This window comes from Amphiura filiformis, chromosome 5 (assembly GCF_039555335.1).
Source record: "Amphiura filiformis chromosome 5, Afil_fr2py, whole genome shotgun sequence".
NCBI lineage: Eukaryota > Metazoa > Echinodermata > Ophiuroidea > Amphilepidida > Amphiuridae > Amphiura > Amphiura filiformis.
In genome coordinates, this window is record NC_092632.1 from 66,238,480 (window position 1) to 66,261,018 (window position 22,539).

General features: G+C 34.5%; 1 protein-coding gene across 1 annotated transcript in view; it reads right to left on the reverse strand.

Moving 5' to 3' along the window:
• Positions 1–22,539, reverse strand: part of LOC140152340 (uncharacterized) — a 230,239-nt gene that overhangs the window by 69,200 nt on the left and 138,500 nt on the right. The window contains 4 exon segments of the mRNA XM_072174644.1: positions 2,635–2,847; positions 3,253–3,411; positions 10,360–10,506; positions 12,813–13,034. Coding sequence (XP_072030745.1) covers positions 2,635–2,847; positions 3,253–3,411; positions 10,360–10,506; positions 12,813–13,034 — 741 coding nt within the window.

The following is a 22,539-nucleotide window of genomic DNA, read 5'->3' on the forward strand; positions in this document are numbered from 1 at the left end:
ATGACAAAGTGAGAAAGCTTACATGGTGATCCATCATAAGTGTGCGTCTGTACGCTACTGACCCATAGGCTACATGTAACTGGAGGACAGACTCAACCTGTAAATGACTCCAATTCAAAAGCCACTTATTTTCTCTTCAAGTTTGTATTGGCTCAATTTGTAAGGCCTTAAAAAGGCGAGTTGTTAAACCTGACCTCAGCGTTTTTGGCACAGGGTGTTACACACGTGTCATATATATATCAGAAACAGTATGTTGTAAAATCATAATAAGATCAGTATAATTTGGCCCCATTTATGTAGCACTTCTAACAATTCTGATATTGAATGTCAAAAATATCATCAAAAGCAGACAGCTTTGAGTGATCACCGTTTTCTTTTGCAGATACTTAAGAATATTTAATGACCACAGAGTCTTCTTACAATGGTCTCAACAGGAGCCATCTTGACTGTAAATTATATCCGGCTTAAAAAAATAAGTATAATTCCCAAGACTACTGCACCTGAGACAAAAGGATAATTCACATTTTGAAAAACATAGTCATTTATTTTATCATTACATTTGACAAAATATCATACAAATTTAGGATCTTTGCAATAGTGTTATCTGCAGATAAGGAAGATAATTCAATTTCAGAGACATAAAAATAAGTATCTTTCTTGTAAAACAGGGCCAATCATGTCAAACTAGACATCAGCACACCTGAGACCATAGGATAAGCAATGTATTTTATCTAACCATATTATCGTATCTTACCAATTTAGAGCAAATATATTACAGGTATAATGTTGTATTGTCATCATAGTGCAAAAGGATCAACCTCGCAGATGAGTAAATGCATTAAAATTAAAATTCAGAGGACTTATCAGGCAGCACTAGTTGTCCCTATTGCATCCAACTTGGAAATTCAAAACCCTTCAGACCCTGCTCAAAGGATTCGTTTCCTAATACGCACTGCTAAAAATGTTGTGGAATATCACCGAACACTGCACTGGTACATCACTAGAGCAGATCATGAGAGTATGAGGAGAAGAGGTATTTAGTCTGGCTATCAACATGAACGAATTCAATCCAGATTGATGTGAGCTCTATGAGTCTGATACTAATGTATACTGAATCCAGATCTTGAAAGCTGATCTGAACTCACCATATGGATAGCCTATCAGTTGGTATTAGTCTGGCAATCAACATGAAGAATTCAATCCAGATTGATGCGAACTATGTAAGCTCTATGAGTCTGATACTAATGTACACCAAATCTGGATTTTGAAAGCCGATCTAAACTCACCATGTGGATGGCTAATAGTCAAGGGATAAGGTCCCTATGAGGTGTGGAATGCTTGGATCAATATTCATGGATCATGTGGATATTTCATCTCATTGTTTGAATGCAAGAAATGTGTCACTACAAAAGATCAATATGGCTGCCGTAGGTTAAATACGTTGGCCCAAATGTCTTTGTTGCTTAGCTTGATGAGAGCCCATTATGAGTGCTCCAAAGGGTGGTAATGAAACCATGACCTATCCTCTCTGCGTTATTCGACAGAACAGTTACATGATCTCCTGGATAGGCTCAGTCACAATGGCCTCATTCCAATGGCATAGTTCAAGAAACTCATTTCAACAATCATAGTGCAAAATTGGATCTCAAGTTTCAGAGTATGAGTTTTTGTACCCAACTTTTCAAAGGTCATTCAATGAATGTGCAAATGTGTTGGGATTAAAGAACTGTGCCTTAATAGATGAGCATGTTGTGGATCCTAGTGAGTTGCCTGGTTTTGCATTTGACTGATTCAGCTAGTCATTGCACTTTAGCTAGGGGAAATATGCCCTATTTTGCTTACCATTATTATTTGTTTGTTTCTTAAAATTAATGGTCACTCTGTGCAGAGACACGCTTGGGTCCTGATGGGACCAGGCTCAAAGAAATCTCCATTCCTTCAAGGTCAAAGGTTTATCTTATTTATTTCATATACTGAAACAATTGGCTGCTACTAATAGAGCCAACGATTACTAGCATTCACAAAGCAGCTTTCACGTTCATACCAAGATATACCTGTCTGGTGCTCGCATGACAATATGCCTTCTAGCGTATTTCTATGTGCTGTCAATAGTTATGTTCCGATTATTATTTGATTGGAAACAGTCTCATCATATCAATGCACATATCTGAACAAAATCATAATCTATCACGGAAATGCATGTCTTATTAAGTTATGTTTGCATTCCTACACACAAGTGCTTCATGATGCTACTACAAATTTATTATGTTTTTAAGATAGAAAAGATGGTAAACTCTTTGCTCCATCTTTTGGGCTAGTAAACTACTTAAAATTTATGATTATATGCTTTTGTTTTTGTTTTGGTCAAGACCGGTAAGATGGTGAACTCCTTGCACTTGTGCACCAACAATTGGACAAGGAGTATAGTCAAGTACATAATACGGACTATTCTAGTTGAAATCCATGCACTTCCTATGGAAGACATGACCTTAATCTCCCACAAATGGGGTGTACATTTCAAATGGAGTCACCCATTTAGGTAACCCCATTTGATATTCATACTCCCTGTGTGGAAGATTAAGGTAATGTCTTCCATAAGGGGTGTAGTGGATTTCAACTGGAATGTCACATTACCTGGAAGAGTTTGTGTTGTCTGCTCCTCTCCACTAGTTCTTGTTCCTTCTGCTGTGCTTCATTCTCCAGGGTAGACAACCTCTCATTTAGGTCTGTAAGAGCCTGCTGGATGAGACGTTGATTCTGGGCATTGCTATCAGTCATTACCTGCTGGCAGACTTCATTCATCGAGTCCAGTTGGTCTTGGAAACTGTGGATCTCATCTTGAAGTTCCTGTTAGAAGACAATGATGAGATTGATTGTAATGGCTGATATTGTCACAAATCTATTGTTAAAATTGCTTTCCATTTTTATGTGTGCATATGAGTATCATAAAATATCACATTAGAATGCTATCTTAAGATTGTCTCCTTTCATATCTGCATCTATTCAACTGCAGTAAAAAGAGTTAAAGATTATCTCCATTTCTGCATGCATTCAGCTTCAGTGAAAAGAGCACCATGTTGCAGTAAAACAGCACAAGCAGATACTTTGGTTAATGATATCTCACATTTCTTACAATCAAAATCTATCTTTTATCCTTCAATAGATTTTTGTGGCAGAATGCAATAATATCAATAAGCTACAAAATGCAGCCACTATTAAAGCCATTCTTTTAGTGACCAATTCCCAACTTACACCATGTTCAGCGAGTTGTGTCTGTGTATCCTTCCTCCAATCAGCTGAGAAGAGTTTGAGTTGTACACTATCCAGCCAAGCAGACACTGCTTGCAATGTGGTCTGGTAACTTGTCTGGAATTCAAATACCTGCTCTAACCTGGTCTGTTTATCGGCAACCTACAACAACAAAATACAAACAAGATTTTGAAAATATGAGGTGTGAAGGGTCTGACTCAAACCAAAATACTTTGTGTTAGTATCATTAGAATGTATAAATAAAGATTTTAGTATTATTAACCTCTTCGTGTATACGTCTAAGAGATTTTTATGGTAATCTCTTGGTCAAACTACTAGAAAATGTATCAAATAAACTTGCAACAAAAGACACAAGTTCTGGATCCTACAAATGACTTAAGGGAGCATTTAATCTGAGATGCAATAGTTGGAGAAAACTTGAGAAATATCACAACAGTTGGAGAAAGCTTGTAGTCGCCTGCTCCGCAGCCGACTGATGATGATGATGAATCTGTGACACCATAGACTTAGGGATTAGGATCAGCAGACACATTAGGGTTCAACATTATGAGATTTTAATGCTGAAACTAGCATTAGGATTGATACAAATATGATTGTAATATCCCTTATTCTTTTCTGACCAAATTGAGATACAGCTGCATATTAAAAGTCAGACACTCTTCAACCTAAAGATACATTACATCACAAAATTAGGTACCTGACGAAAGCTTGATAGTTACTTATCCGGCAGTGAACCCGTTGAAACATGCAAACTATATAAGATCACATTTACTCAGTAGAAAGGTGTTTTTTCCAATGGTAACCAAAGCTGAAATCTCCTGAATAAAATATCACTCAGATTTATCTTTGAGATGACACTGGTCACTATTGTGTCAACCTATAGCAAAAACACCTGCCTCTGTAAGCTTTACACTTCCTCAAGTCCATGGTTAACAACAAAATAAATGTTTGCATATTTAACTACAGGTGATGGAAGGTAGAAGGTGCAACATACATCCAAAATGGGCTATTCCATTTAAATTCCACACTACCCCTGTAGAAGATTTAGCTGACATCTTACATAGAGGGAGTATGAGTTTTGAATAGAATAGACAGTTGGATAACTTCTATTTGAAATACTCACTCCAGTTGTGGAAGATATATAGGTAAAGCCATAATACAGAGGGAGTATGGGTTTCAAAATGATTTACTCCGAACAATTACATTTGAAAAACATACTCCCCCTGTAGAAGATATTTCCAAAATCTTCCAACAGGGGTAGTGTGGGTTTTAGATAGAATAGCTCAATGTGCTCATGACAATTCTTCAATCACCAATTCAACTGATCAAATTAAATATGTACATCAGCCTAAATGGATACTTCACACCAGTACTAGACCAAATAATATCATGATGCATAAACACACACCTATATTTACCTGCAAGAACAAACAATTTCATAGCTTTGACAGGTCATTAAGGATTTTGCTTTATAATATTAGCTATAATAGCATCTATTCTGGCTTTGTTTCCATGGTTACAATGACAGTAATACTCATTTTAGTGCTATATTTGGCTATCTTGACAGGTAAGTTCAACAAAAATAGGAAATACAAAATCTCAACTTTACATTACAAATAATTTGTAATTACCCAAGACTCTACAGATCTTGAACAATTTTATTTGCCAAAGGTAAAGAGTAGGAGTAAATGTAGTTTTATATGGGGTAACCTTGGAAGGTATGAATCACTGGTGGCATAAGATAACCAAATCGGAAAATTATGCTAAAATGAGCTCCCCATCAAATGGTAGAAATTATGCATATCATTGTCATTACAGTGCAAAATATATCAAACTAGTAAGATCCCATAATTTAAAAGATAATGCACTCTAATAATTTCAACATCATTAAGGTTTTAAAGTCTTATCCAGGAGTCTTATTTGTTTACTTGCTTATTTCGTGTAAGGTCAGCTTGTAATTTGTTTTCTTCTTGACAGTTTAAAGAATATTATAACAAACAGCAAGGAGACGATTCTGTTGTCCATCAACATGTATGAGACTGCTATGACAAACCCTTCAACACCTGAATTGACCAGGGCAAGATGTGGATTAACACTATACAGGGTCCCAAATACAATAGCATGTATGGTTTTGCAGGCTGTTCAAATTTTAAATTGCGCTATTGCTTTAAAAATGCACAAGCAAAAACCTTCTTTTTTTACCAATCCCCCTTAAAAATATTTATTATTGGTTCTTGTCTGCAATGTTCTACATTCTTTAAAATAATGAACTACAAATCCTCATTTTAATACAGCAAGTGAAAATTGAGCCAAATAGATCACCAGAAAACATGATCAGCTCTTCATTTAAAGCAATATTATAACATTTTCAAACAAAATAGATTAGCATTTCTTTGCCATAAAATGTTAGCTTTTACTGTCAGATATATCCCTTTTTTTTGAGCCGAACAACTACGGCAAAGCAAAGAAAATTTACTACCAGCGCACATGTCGCCAATATGTACCACTCCTTCGGTCATGTTGTGGTACAACCCTTTGTTGTGTATATCACCGTCCCGCACGCCGTGTACGTACTGTGTGTTGTGAACATCGTGTATGCGTTCGACTAATAATTCCATCGTAATAATAAAGCGCCGAATCCGGCGTTTTATTCAAAATCTCGGATTTTGACAAAACTACAGCACCTAGAGTCTTGATTTTTGCAGGGTATATTGGTTTAATAAAGTACAATTTAATCGTGTAAAAAAGGAAAAATTCAGTGAGGGCGTCTTCCTCAGCAAATGTTATAATATGGCTTTAAGTGCCAAACTATATAACAATGACTTATCTTAATTGAATTGCCAAATTAAGAACAATCAATTAAGAGAAATGTCAAGAACAAGTTTTGTGTATAAAATGGAAACTCATATTTGGATAATTAGTATTGATAAAAGTTAACAATCTTTAAAGTATATATTTCTTGTGTCTCATTATAATAGAAACACTATTCACTGGGATCTCCTTGTCCATGGCAAGGGAAGCGTGTACCCATTTCTACCCTGTTATATCCATATCCAATTATATCAACTTGTATCATAACAAGGTCCCAAAACAATTCAACAGGATGACGATGATTGGGCTGACAAATTGGCCCTTATTAACCAATTTGACATGGTACAGTTATATCCTGTAAAAAAAGTGAAAATTCATAGTGATGAGGTGTCTATCACATCAAAAGCTGTTGACAGGGTTTGTAAAACTTGATCAGGAACAATGTGTGTTGTTTTCATACACATCATGCATTTCTGTCATAAAAATGATGTAAAATTTAATGCGACATGGAACCATGCTTGATTTGATCAATTTCATTGTTGAGTAGTTTTTAGTCAGATTTAATGTTTATGCTAATAATATTTGGTACCAATGCTCCTATATTTATTCTATTTATCTGAATGACTCAGCACACAATGTTGCTTTTGGTCTATTAGACTGAATCTATGTTTGAAGGTTGTATTAATAATTACCATTGCTAAGTCATCAATGTTTTTGAAATATTAGGCTTTGTGGGCATAAAGACTGTGCAAAGTTATTGTTTTGATGTTCAAATCTCTTTCATTCTGGTACAACTTTGGTTTCGATACTTGTTTAAACTTAAAGCAGGTGAACAATGGTGAACCACAAACTAACACCAATTATCATGGATATGCAGTCAAGTGCACTACTGCATATAAAAATAGGTTGTATTTCAAATCTTGTTTTCATGCACACTCTTTGCACTGTGATGTTTCCCAAGCCTGCAAAAAACTTGGAAAAGATTGCAAAAATAACATTTACTAAATTAGGTAGGTCTGCTATAGGGAATCAAAATACATAGTGAAATTTTAAAAAAGTGAGCACATCTGAATTTGCTCAAGTGGTAATAATCACCTATTTAACACAGCGCTTTCAATGCTATGTGTCAATCTGTTCTACTTCAGTGCATTATGTCTCACAAATGTATTGACACCTGACTTTCAAAGCACATTTCGGGACATCTATGCTTAAGGTCTCCTTAACATTTAATCGTCCCACACACTTTTTTCTGTATTAATTATTCATGTCCACATACATCAAGTAAATTCATATTTAAGGTGAGGCGAAGAAAAAAGAAAACCCTGTTCTACAGGCCCGACCGATCCAGATTTGACAAGAATTGGGAAACAAATTTATCCTGTACAAATGAATGCCGACCCAAATTTCAAAAATATCAGGAACAATTTTTTTTTTTTCCCCAAATTGCAAAATATTTACAGATTTTGGTGATTTTTTTTTCATTTTCTAAAATAAATAAAAACCTGACCCTACTTGATTTTTTCAAAAACTGAACATATAGCCTATGTTTAAATCTGACATTACCGTAGGATTCCTCGACTCATTTCCATTAAAACAATGTAGTTTTACATACTTTGGACTTAAACTTCAGAAATAATGAAGTCGGAAAAGGTCCATGTTCTCTGCCATTACTTAATCATGTTAATCCTGAACCTAATTTGTAATATTAATAACCTTAAAACTATCACAAATTCACACAGCAGTAAGGTATGCTATTCTACTGTTTGACATTTTTTTTTCAATTAAGAAATTTGCAACTTTTTACTTTAAAATATGATGTAAATCATAATGCATAGATTACAAATTTACAGGTTTGACATACCAGATAAAAGGAAAATGAAAAGTGCACGTAATCTTCATGAAAAAACCCGATATGGAATTTGATATGCCAACATTGTACACCATATCACAACACCTTAGCTTCTTTCACACAATACCCATATAATAAGCCTCGACGATGACGGTGTGCGGCAAACAAACTCCCTTTAGATATCTCACTTTCAAGTATAATTTGTAATTGCAAACAATGTGCCATGTTTGTATTAGTATAATATTTGTTGCACGATATGTGGGGGAGTATACCCATACCTTGATCTTCAGGTATTAATTTTGCTCTGTTGAATGCAGCATGGATATATATATCACACAAAATTATATTTATCTTACAAATCTGTTAATGCAAAATTGTTCACGGCACAATGTGGGGGAGTGTTGGGTTATTCCTGTTAAAATTCATACCCCCTATGGAAGACATGACTTTATTCTCTCACACAGAGGGTATAGTATACAAAATGGAGTAACCCATTTGGGTAATTCCATTTGAAATTCACACTCCCTATGTGGGAGATTAATGTCATGATTTCCATAAGGGGTGTGCATTTCAATTAGAAGAGCCCATTACGCATTAGTTGACCTATCGACTATATACTTTACTGGTCTTGTCTTTATTGCTTTTTTTACACTTCTGATTTGCGCTATATATAGTTAATATTACACACAAGGTAAATGACTTGTTGCCCGAATCTATCAATTTTCTCATCTCCCACCGTGTTTAATGGGATAATAATAGCCAGATAGCTGTAAGCTGATAGTAGCATTAAGACATTAGTCTTTGACACAGAATAATGAAAATATCACACAAACAAAATAATATAAAATTAATATGCGATAATAAATAATGACATGTATTCATTTCTACTCGAAGGAACAGCGATGTAGTAAGTTAAACTGTATGATAAAATTGGTTATCATCAAAAAGGTTGCACACCTTTGTAAGATGACAAATCGCTAATAGCATAGCGGAATAATTTAGTGCATCCATAATATTGAACATCATAACTGGAGTAGGTCATTGTGGCATGATTTGCACTGTGCCCTATATATTTGATCTGTATTTGATTCATTTTACCTCTCTTGTGAGATATTTATTCTGTCTGTTCCGTCTAACGACCTCCGTATGTTCATCCGTATGTTCATCCGCTCATCTATGTCAACGGACCCTTTTGTATATGTCATTATGCTATGTTCATAACTCACCTCTTTCAACTATGTTCTGTTACGTGACTACTGTCTCATACTAGTACTTCGCAAAGTCCTCAAACATACATTTTGACTGCTCAGTGCCAAAAGTTGGTAAGTGCAATAGTTGCCATTGTGTAGATGAGTACAATATACTGTGTGTAAACTCCAAAAAAATTTCACAGGACAGCTATTGCACTTGCCCACTTCTAACACTGAGCAGCAGATTTGTTCTATCTTTCTTTACCATCTTCATACATCCATTGATTATTATAAATCAGCCTAGAGCACATTTAGCATTTCTTTACCCACTGGTTTGTTAACACTTACTGAAACGGTTTGGTTTAAGTGTTTGCTTGACAGATATTTTTGCACCATCTCAACTTTAAGCATAACTACAGGCTTTAAGGAGCTTATCTCAAAGTGGTCTTAACTTAATCAGATATACTAATGCTGAGCATTCTGTCTAAAAACTACCAACATACACTACATGCTTACAATAGCTCAAGGAATAGCTCCCCATACATTTCAAAAATCCAATAACACACAAATTCACAGGACCAGAGCTACCTATTTATGAACTACAGGTATTATTTGAACACGGAGAATCTGTCCAAAAAAAATCATGTCAATTCTATTGCTATCCGGCACATAGGTTAGATTACAGTCCTGCAGCATTCAGAGCAACCCCTGCCATACGTATGTCATGTGTTAGAACGTGGCATAAGATTAAGGGGGTAATACGCCGCAAACAGGTGTCACATATTAGCTTTGCATTATGCTTGTTATCACTTTGTTCAGACACTCCTTGCTAACAGTACACCTCTCCTATCATTCATTTCTAAGCACCCTGTAAAAGCACAGGCTAACTTTCATTGGATTACAGGGGCTTAGAGGTTGCTGATATATGAGATATTCTGTGCTTAACCTGCCCAACTGCATAGTGGTCAGAAGGTTTATCAAATCAAATCCTGGTACTTTACCTACAAGCAAGGTAGTCTGTCTTGATGTTAATCAAAAAGGACATTGTCCGACAATGTTTTGAAACAAAATAGAGACAAAATTTGAGCTGCTCAGTATTTGATTCTCCATCTAACCTGGAGATCTAGTCCAATGCGGAGACCCCATTTTGTGAAATGTATGAGAGAAACTGCTTAACTTAATGAAATCTTTGCCTTAAGAGCACAGGAAATTGTGGTAATGAAATTGACCCAAATTTACCTGAGTTTGTATTTTTTCCCAGCATTTATTGAGTTCTTGTAGAGAAGCTTTCAGCTCTTCATCAGGGCTCTCATCAATCCTGGATGATGGGAAGTCAAAAGACAGCGCCCTCCTGACCGGCGGATGATGCTGGAAGCCAGAACCATTCTGTATATTAAAAAAAGAGATAAAAAACAAAATGTTAATATGTTACTTGAATAAGTTATCTATTATTTTTACTTATGATAAGCTCCTATATACAGTTGCATATTCCGCAAATTTGAAAAGAGTATGTAAGGAACAACACTAACACACACTAAATGTAGTACTAGTGCATTACTACTGCTACTGTTGTGTACAGCTGCAGCACAACTTTCCAATACAATGTCCTCTGTTTAATAGTCTTCTGTTTGTACATCATCATATCCATAGCACAAAAATTAAAAAATATTGATGTCAGTGTTTTAAAGCTGTTATCCACTTCATTACCAGCATAATTTCCATTTTCTCTGAAGGTCAGCAATACTACACACACCAGTTGTTTTCCATATTTCCACTATATGATGACGATAGTAAACAACTTTAAACACAGGCATCAATCACCAATAGTATATACATAATCATAATAATATACAATATGCAGCCAGCCGCTTGTGACAAATAAAAACACAGCGTATTAACCCATACAATTTTCCAGTAAACCGCTGATCTTGCCCTGTCTTGTCACGCTCTGATGGTCATGTGTCATAAGGACAATGGACTGAGTCTGAATACGTGCCACTGAGCATTAAGTTCACACCCCACACTAAAAATAATAGGTACACAAATTTGTTATTGTCCTGAATTTGTTAGGTTTCAATTAATATTAATTATTTTATTTCAATGTCAGATTGAATGCAAGATAGTTCTATGATGTGGAGAAAATTGAAAAAACAATTTAAATGTGTAAAATTTACAGGTGGAAAATTTTCAGTGACATTTTTAAAAATGAACTTAAGGGATCTGGAATGAGCGTTTTGAGCGTTTCGACAGTATTTTTGAGGGACATGAGAGCACATCAGACATATCGAATTGCATTCTGAATACGAAGAATGTCTTTCTGATATCAAATAATTTTAATTTTTTGAAATTCAAGATATAATACAAATTTTATGACAAATTATTAAAATTTGATATTTTTCACATTTTTGATATATAACAGTCCTCGAAGTAAATTTTATAAATCTAATGATATATTCTTAAAGTGTATATAGCTGGGAGGAAAAGCAGACGATCAATTGAAAAGACCTATTTTTTTTTGGTGTTTTAGGAAAAATTTCCATATCTTCAATACGAAAGGTCAAAATTTTCAATTGATCGTCGGCTTTTCATCCCACCTACATACACTTTAAGTATAAATCATCAGATTTATAAAGTTTATTTCGAGTACTGTTAAATATCAAAAATATCAATTTTTAATCATTTGACATAAAATGTGTATTACATTGCGAATTTCAAAAATCAAAATTATTCAATATCAGAAGGACATTCTTCGTATTCAGAATGTGTCTGATGTGCTTTAATGTACGTCCCACAATAAATACTGTCCAAACGTTCATACCCCATCCCTTAAGCTACTATAAAATATGAGTCTTAACCAATCAGAAAGATCATTATTATGATATTTCACCTTAGAGGTCCCCAAGAAAAACTGTTTGCTTTATGACGAAGTATGTTTTTCACAAAACCTTCCGACCATCTTCTGCAAACCTCTACCATTCACTACTATGACCAATGTTGCATGGTCAATTTATTTTCCATTGCAGTGAATGAATTTCACGGTTTCCTGAATTCGGTCATGACCCATGACCATGAGAAAATGGCGAGATAAAAACGGTTATGTTTTTGTTTTCCCTAACACTTCATTTATTTCCTTGCATTTAAATTGACTGAGTTCCTTCCATGACTTCACTTGATGGTCTCAATCATATTATGGGTCAGTTCTTGAATCTGAGTCTTTATTTTTGTACCAAAAACACTGTTAAGTCTGCAATCACTTCAATCTAATTCCTACTTTGCTGTAGAAGTCAGAAAGTGGCAACTGGACCCATCTTTTCTAATTTGATATCACATCATCATAGTCTACATAATCCTACATCCTGGTCCTACACAGGGCTATTCCAGTTGAAATCCATACACCCCCTATAGAAAATATGACCTTAATCTCCCACACAGGGGGTGTTGATTTCAAATGGAATCACCCATTCAGGTAACTCCATCTGAAATTCACACTCCTTGTGTGGGAGATTAAGGTCATGTCTTCCATAGGGGTGTGTGTGGATTTCAACTGGAATACACCATTCTGCACCCCTCCCTTGCTAAAGCTAATCTTCACTTCTATATCTTGCCTGCATATATTTGTCACATACCACATTAACACTAAGAATGTCTACTAAGAATGTCTACTAATGAGCGCCATATTATGGTAATATTACCTGAGATCTTGCATATTCCAAAGATGCTTGTAACTGTTGCTTCCTCTCAGCTTCCAGTTTGGAGATCTCCATCCATTTAGTCTTCAGATCTTCCAATTCTCCTTCCGGATCCTTCTCTCCATCGTCTACCAGACTGGTGGCACGACTTTGTCTTGGTGTTGTCCCTCTCCTTGCAACAGATTTCAACAGTGCTTGATGTGCTGACAATTCTTCTTCCAATTTCTGTGTAAAGCAATGAACAAATGAATAAATAATGAGATACAAAAGTTGACTTTTAGGCTTTTGGTATTTGTAGATCATGATATTAACTCTTTGCATGCGGGTGTCAACTGCAGATGACAAGTTTAATTAAAGAAGGAAAAAAAAATCAAAATTCAAAAATTTCAGAATTATAAATTTTCATGACCATATTTGGAATCAGCATGAAAAATGTATTAAAATGAGTACAAACAAGCCTAGTATTGATTCAGTGGTTCTTGAGATAGCTCTTGATATTTTGAGCAAACTTGCTACTTTTATGTTGAAGTCTAGGCCTATGGCTAGCACACAGATCATAAGCATCAAGACAAACTTACTGATAAAAGCATTGGAATGCTAAGACTCACATTGCTTGTTGTTCATCATCACAGCACACATCAATTATTAAACCTGAACAAATAGGTGGTACTGCTACAGTGAATGATCAATTACATACTGCTAGAGATTGTCTCCATACACAGTGATTTTATATGCTGAAATAATATGTTTGCATGAAAATCTTGCTCCTCCTAGGATCTTGAAACTTATTTAACACAATTAATGTGCTGAGCTGTCATTTATGTATATTTCAGGTTAAAAATATTTGATGAAAATTAACTGTGTCACCCGATTAGTTTTGTCATAAATAAGAAGTATTCCACAAAGATTTGAGGTCTTGATCCTGACCCTCAAAGACCCAAATAGCCACCTCCTGCAAGCTTTTTCACCCCTACTCCTTTATAAAATATATCACAATGTGCTAGAACCTCAGTCATATATCACAACCTTTCTTCTACTTATTTATTCCATGAATGATCAATGACATATAAATTAATGACAACCTCCCTCACACAAACTATATAAGCTCTGTTAATGGTTAACTTAATGAATGAATAAAATATGAGCTCACAGGAACAACACCATGCACACAATCTGTATACATGGTACATACCTGATGAGATATGTATTGTAGCCAATTATAACTGTCTAATTATAGGGTCTTTACAGGTAATGGATTTCGGTACATGACAAGAGGCCATTGCTTTTGGTATTTCAAAAAACTCCAAAATTAATTAAGATGAAAATATTGAGTCAATGTTCGCTATGATTAACAAATGAACATTTTCTGTGTCAACATGATCAATAAATGTGTGTATAGCCCATATGCCTTCTTTGAGTCAGTAAAGTAAAATCAAGTTTTGAGATTTTCTCAAATTTTTTTTTGTAGGAACCTGATATTCTAGTTGGATATTTCCTTGCATCATTTCCTTTCTGAAAATGTAGGCCCTATATATTTATATACTTATCATCATTACATTTAGAGATACAATAAAAAACTGACCTGAGAAAGGTATACAGACTATAGAGGATAATTTTATGCTTATGACAGTGAAAATGAGTGAAAATGAACTTGCATTTAAAGTAGTTCTTAGCAATATCATTCAATATTGGAATACATCAAAAATTTAATAAAATTTCTCAATTTGTTGAGCTTCAAATAATTGGCTTCTTGCTTCTCAAATAATACATCTTTCAATTATTACCACAGCATGTTCTAAAGCCCTCTTCAATGCCAATCTACTTACAAAGCTTCCGACTTTAATGAATATCTCGTTCAAGACGGGTCCATAAATAACTCTAATAGACTGAAAATGTTTGGGTGATTTTTCATCTTCAGAAGATAGCACGCTAGTCGCCATACCTGCATGTGATTCACTCACTCATTCATTCATTAGATTTATGACATAGAGTCACTCAGAAATAAGATCTATGTACAGCTCTTAGGTTTCAATTTCTTCCCTGGCTCCACGTTTGAAATTCAAATCAGTTTTCTTAACCAGCTACTTAATCAAAATACGCATGATATATTTAGCATTTAGGTATAAAGTTATCGCTATAGAGTCTCAAATTAATATGCAGTACATCACAAAATGCCAAGCTAATACCTCCGTCAGCTTTTATGGTCAAAACAAAGCGCAAGTTGTGAAATCAAGTCCTCATGGGCCGAACGACATTTTAAACACACACTTCAAGCTTCAAGAATCTCACTTCCCCCGTCAAAGCTATTGAACTCGCATTCAGTATTGAAGTCATGAAATTGCTTTTAAAGCTTTAGGGAATGAGTTTCAATCCACGAAACATGCAAGTTCAATTGAACAGCCACATGAAGAGTGTATTTTACAGAACTGTGACTCTGGGAGACTGTGATGTGACAAGACTAGCTATTAATGTCTGGACTAATTAAAATTTTCACGCTGGTCGCATTCTACCGGTATGATAAAGGTGCACTTAATACCGAAATCCGATAGGTGTGGATGCTTTGTTGGAATCTCCCTGAGCAAACAAGAGCCGGCAACAATGACGAAAAGGATGGACTATTGAACTGAAACTAGGAATGACACTATGGACCACAATGGCCTCATCCCATTGGCATAGTTCAATAACCTTAATCAAACAATAATAGTGCAAAATTTGACCTCAAGTTTCAGAGTATGAGTTTTTGTACCCAAATTTTCAAAGGTCATTCAATGAATGTGAGAATGTATTGGGGTTAAAGAACTGTGCCTTGATAGATGAGCATGTTTTGGATCCTAGTGTGAGCAAGGTGGGGCTTGTCAACTTGGACATGGAGTTCTGTTGAGCTAACGGTCGCTCAAATATTTTGGTTGCTAAGAGAACATTTTTTGATTAGGATGACACCATATCTGTAACTTTAATCAAATGCAAAAGAATTATCTCTTAATTTGAGATATTTGAACAAAAATATGTTCATTCAAAATGTGCTCAATACCTTTTATGTTTGGAAACTATTAACTGTTCCAAAGTGTAGTACATTATGTACACACATTCTACCCCAGGCATTGTACCCTGAAAAGTCTTTGAAATAATCTGTTTACTTGAATGTGAAATTCTACTATTTGTACAAATGTAGTGGATAAAAGCACAACATATCAGTAATAATATCCTTATAACATAAGCCAAAATGCAAACAACATTAGGCATGGAGTCATTAGACACCGTCCATACACTTATCGCCTCGTATATGTACAAAACCTGGCATTGATTTCCATATTAGTGATGTACATGCGTAGGTGTGTCGGCGCAGTTTGCATGCACGCTTTACCATCTCAATACCGACTGTTGGCACACACACACGGGATGCTCAGAAATAAACCTGACTTTTACGTAAGTGTAGCATGTTGAGGCCACATAGGGTGGACTATGACACTTGAGATTGAGATTGATGATGAATATTATCACCTTGTCAACTAAATATTGATCACAACGAGAAATATTGAACAAAATATGATTTTGTATTCCCCAAAAAACAGATTAATGTTGCTAGATTTTATTCCATAATTTGATGATAAAATGCTCAATACATGTTGATATTGATCACATAGAAGACATCTTTCTAAGAACAAGTTTAGAATTAATTCATGTTGAATATTCCCACATTTAGTGTATACTTCAATAGAATAACACCTGAATAGTTGACATAATAGTAACCTATTAGTTTACACATATAAAGTTGAAACAAAAGCGCCACATGAGAAAATGTCATGCGTTTCACTGCACATGAATAATGATATCAAGGTGTGCTATGTACAGCCAAAAGGCATTTCATTACTGCTCAGCCACTGTAAATTAGGCCAATTTCAAGCGTGACCAATTTTTGTAATAATATGAGCAAAATATGATGGGCTATATGAGCTTATATGTGGTCTGTCTAGATATCGACAGGTTCATTCAGTCAACCATGTAATGTCTTCAAGATATGTCGGTACATCTAGTAGAAGCAGGTTGGCTTTTAAGGACATTTCCAGTACCTTTTAAGTGCTCTTTGATGTCCATTTCCCGGCTTTTAAGGAAACCTCAGTTCAAGGGCACATGCAAATTAGCTTGATGCATTTTAATCACGTTGCTACTTTTCAGGATTTTTCAAGTGGTACCCAAGAAACTATCCGTGAAGTAGGTTTACACAAATTTACCTGAGTGTTTATTCTCTAGTATTTATCAATATGACCTATTGATTCAATTATAGATATGTGGACATCAATCAAAATATGTGTGTGATATTACTTATCAATGACACTGTGCTCTGCACTCACTAAAACACATAAATATATATTTTACTTATGCATATAATTACTAACAAACACATGAAAGGCTGTCCTAATTTTCAATAGGATACCAGTCAATGTCAATTAGTGAATAATTTTAATTTGCATTCTGATAAAATTTCTACATTTTGCAATAAATCTTAGATTTCCAGCAAATTAACGCCTGGTCAGACTTTTTGGCGGCATCCATCCGCTGGCTCCAGCAGATCTACTACCAGTCCATCTAATTACTGGTATCACCCAACCTGACCATCCAGGATGACCTTGACTTTTCTGTTAGTAATAATTATTTCATCTTTTCATCTGAGCAAATTAGATTGATGTAAGTATCAGCAGTCAGTTTCAATTTACAAATAAGGGTATCACAGATATTGAGAAGACCATGTGGATGACATTCATAAGAGAATTTCAAATAAATTGCACTCTAAAATTCTTACAATTTTCTGCCGTACTATTTCACATCATGTCACCAAACTGTTAATATGTAACTTTTTTAATGGACATAGAATATTTGATGTAACTTATCATCATTATTTAATCTTACGAATGTTTAATGGTGTAAAATTGATAGTATATTTCTACCATATATTCTACGTAACATATTATCCATATTAGGCCTACCTCATCAAACATTCGTTAGAAGTTAAACTTTACTGGGAATAGAATGGGAATAGATTAAATAACGACGATGTGTCACATCAAATATTCTATGTCGAATACTTGGGAGTCTGTAGCGGCCTTTAGGTTAGCAACTATCTAAAACTGTTGCGAGTTGGTAGTTCACAGCATCTTGCGAATTGTAGTGAGCTTTGGCAAAAATTGCACTGATCATTTCATAGTGAGAGTGAAGAATTAAAATATCACAGATATACTTTTATAGGTGCTGTGGTTCTTGAGTTATGTTGTAAAGAGGACTGAAACAACAACACTTTTGTAAAATGGACATAACTCATTAACAACAATAAATCAAGCAAGTTTTTAAAGTATATGATTTGTATAATGAACTTTTGCAAACTATCAAAGAGTTATTATTCAATAATATATTGATTTAGATAATGAAAATAAATTTTTTGGCTGCTTCGACCAAAAATATCTCTTCTACCCTTAAAAGGATTTATATTATAAGTTTAAACACTCATTACAATATAATTGAAATAAGGTTTAAATAGTGGTTTGGGATTTCATAGTACACTATACCTTTATTTACTATCAATTTCATATTCCATAGATATAGGTATTCAATAAATAGAGCAGCTCAACAGTCAACACTCTAGCTTTGTTTTCTCAGCCTACGCCTCATACACACATTCATCAAAATGTGTGAAAATCAAATTTACATCTTTCCAGATCAAAATTAGCCAACACTACACTTCCAGATAAAAAATTTCATAACCATATCAAATTTTATAGTAACAGATTGGATTTATAAAAGCTTAACAGACTATCAACTTCTAGAGTAACCAGATCGTCCGATCCATAAATGTATGAATTATCACAGCTTACATACGTAATATTTGATCAACTTGTCTATCACTAGGGGGTTATCATGTGACAATGCTAAGCATATAGGACTGTGACTAAATCGATGTTGTCGTCTTTGTTGATGGAAACCAAATGCTGATTGGCTTCGGCAGGAAGCTACCTCCATCTCCGACAAAGTACCATCATCAAAATGAAATTTGAAGATTGATATCAGGCTTAATTTTCACTGATGCCATCTCATATTGAATATTTTATGAATATTGATCAAAATTTTGGTTTGACTACAACAAAAAGTGACCTGCATTGGATTTCCCAAAATTAATAATTATTGTTTACTTTTCTCTCCAGATGTTGCTAAAAATAAACAAAAACATCAAAACAAGAGGTTTGAAAACAAACACTAGTCATTTCTCAACTAACATTAACCAAGTGCAAACACTTGTTTATATATAGCGAGGCTAAAAATAGTCGTATTTGATTTAGTTAAGTTCCACCTGTAAGCTAAAACAATACTCTTGCTTAAGGTAGTGCACTTAATATGAAAATCAATTGAAATTCCATAAAATGTTTTGGAAAGCAACATATAAGAACACTGATAACATAATGAAATATTTAATGAACTTAATAAACATATTGGGCAATCTAATTTGTTTTATAATGTACTTAAAATAACATAATAACCTTGAAAATCTAACTTCTGATATTATTTCTTACAAATTTCAAAACAAAATTTCCAACCAAAAACTTCAAAATTTAACTAACTTAATTTCCTATAAAAGAAACATATGTATATGTATGTATGTATTACCGCATATTTCATATTCTCATAACTCCACTTTGAAAGACATCTTTTATTTGATAGAAACATCACCTTTACTTTAAAATAACTGTGAAAAGCTTTAACGATCGCTGTCAAAATTCAAGCAAGGCAGGTTAGCAAGCTGACTGGCCCCGCTATGTTGAATCATATTACTAACAGTCTACTGACTACCTTATGTGCATGTAAATAAATCCCGATGGTGGGCTCACTCTGACAAATCACAAATTGGAAGTTTTTTTCTCGTTTTTGTTTTCTTTGATGGTTTGAAATTGCAAATTGAATTGAGGCAATTCTGTTACGGATTCAAGTTGCAATTAATATGTATTTAAAAAGCGTTGGTGATAATGGTTGAATTTCTATTGAATTTCAGATTCTGAATGATATATTGTTTGAAATCTATAATGCAGATATAACAAAATCAATAATATGTTTCTTTGGCTGTAATTTACAATTCATATCGGGGATAAAAAATCTGTTGGAATTGGTAATATTTATCAATCAATAGATTCCCAGTCAAAGTGAAACTTTTACTAGTACCTTAGGGTAAAGAAAACAGTGGCGGCGCCAGGATTTTTTTTTCGGGGTGGGGGGGGCATTGGGGTCAAAGTGAATTTCAGGGGGCAAAATTGGGAAATTTTGCGAAAAATTGCCGCAAAAAAGGAAAATTTACGTGATTTTTGGGGTTTGCCTCAAAAGTGGGGGGGCAAGAAAAATATTTGGAGGGGGGCAAATGCCCCCCGTAGCACCGCCACTGAAAGAAAATCCACTCAATATTGCAGTTTACATCTTGATTTTCTTCAAATCCCATTTTCACACCAAATATAGTTTATATAATATTGCTGTTTTTCCTCCTTCCTTTTGAAATTGCAACTGTAATTTCTGAAAGATTTGATAAGTACAATGGTGTTCAGAAAATGATAATGTAAAAATGATATCAATTTCTTTTCTTTCCATGAACATTCTTGACATATCCTGAAAACTCCATAATAACCACAACAAATTGTTTTTTCAATTCCTGAAATGTGAATATTTTTAGTTGCACAAAACATTCAAAGTTTGAAAATCTTCCAACCATATTCTAATGAAATTGACTTTGGTGAGAGGCTATCGCTTCACATCACCCAAAATAGCCATGCATCTAGACATGGATATCATCAGTCACAACACACACAAGTACACTGCTATAAATACGCAAGTAAATCTTTTGGTAGAAACATGGGCTATTCCATTTAAAATCCACACCACCCCTGTGGGAGATTTTGGAAATATCTGCCACAGGGGGAGTATGAATTTTAAATGGAATGAGCACATTGGGTAACTCCATTTAAATTTCATACACCCTCCAAGATGGATTCAACCTGAATCTTCTTCAAATGGAGCTACTAATGTGTTCATTCCATTTAAAATTCATACTCCCCCTGTGGAAGGTATTTCCAAAATCTTCCACAGGGGTAGTGTGGATTTTAAATGGAATAGCCCAATATATTCTAATAGGTACTTTCAGTATCTTAATCAAATTACAGATTTGACAAACACCTGTACAGAATGCATTATTCATGTGTATGAATCGTGAATCCAATACAAGGCTCGTTTACATTCAGTCCACTGACAAAGCCCAGAAAATGTCATGAGAATTGTTATTTTAAATGTCTACAGTGAAAGTTGACCTATAATTTGTACTCTTCGGCAATTATGTGATTTACAAAGGGGCTTTTTACAAACTTACATCTAATAAGATATCTCTTTTTCTCTTTCTATCGTTCTCATCTTCTCTCCTGTATGCTTTCTTTTAACCCCATGAGAACTACTAATATACCTGCTGATTGGCCAAAAAGAAATTTTCGTTATCAATTGGCCCAATCAGCAACATCGTTAGAATAATTTCACCATGCAAAACATTGGGGTGAATTATTTGCAAAGCTCCATTCTGATTGGTGATTAAAGTGAAAATATCATGTAATTCACCAATCAGAGGCAATGTTAGATTGGCAGATAGTGCTCAGGGGCTTAACACACTCCTCTTTCCACATCCCTGATTTGAAAAGATTGTCATCAGAATTCAATCTTTCCACACAAGAATGGGAACATAGTCTTGCTCATTATTAATAAGCTCATGGAGTCCATGTACTTTATATTGGCATGTATAGCCTACTTCAAATGAACTGCAGAAAATCATTTGTTATAGCTAACACAGAAAATTGTCAATGGAAACTGATAAAACCTTAAGATAAATCACTACATCATTTGCCATAGGACAGCTTTCAACATATGTATTTATCATTTTCATAAATCATAAATTTGGTAGTGCATAAATATTATGGTAAATCCCAAAAGCATGCTGTTGTATCCTCTAATGTTATTGAAAGCGGTACAAACGCCAGAAGCAAATTTTGGTGTAGTGGACAGTAGTTTTACCGCTTTTTGTCCTACGGGCTATTTCATTGGTTGAAGGGATCGTATAAATGCAGCTTTCACTGCCATCTGAGGTTTTAACCCCTTCCCCACTTTTAATTAATTCAATGATTTTTAGATAATTACAATTTTGAATACACTAAAAAGACAGAGCTGTGGTAATTATATGCACACTTTGCCAAAACACTCTTAAATGTGGCATGTTACAAGTCGATCAAGTTTTTGAACAGTCTTTGAAATACCAACATGAGGTCTGCTACACAAACTTGTTAAACTTTCAATTTACAAAAACACCTTATCATTTTCACAATAAACTTCACTTTACTACAGATGTCTTATAAAGCAGATTTTTTCAGTTTGTGAAACTTTATTAAAAAGCTTGCACAAAACAGGATGTGTTTCCTATACTGCAAATGAAGCAGTCTCAAATTTGGCAAAATTGAAACCACTTAGTAGCAAGATAAGCTTAAATTAACTGTGGAGGGCAAAAACAAGCTCAATTTATTTTCATAAATGAACCCATCAATGACGTGCTTATTTCATATGCGCTTTTGTTGTGGTAACAGTGGTGATTATAGCTCACATAAATGGACCATGGTATATATTGTTCATTCTATCAATAGAAAAACACTGCAGGAGTTTTTGATACAAT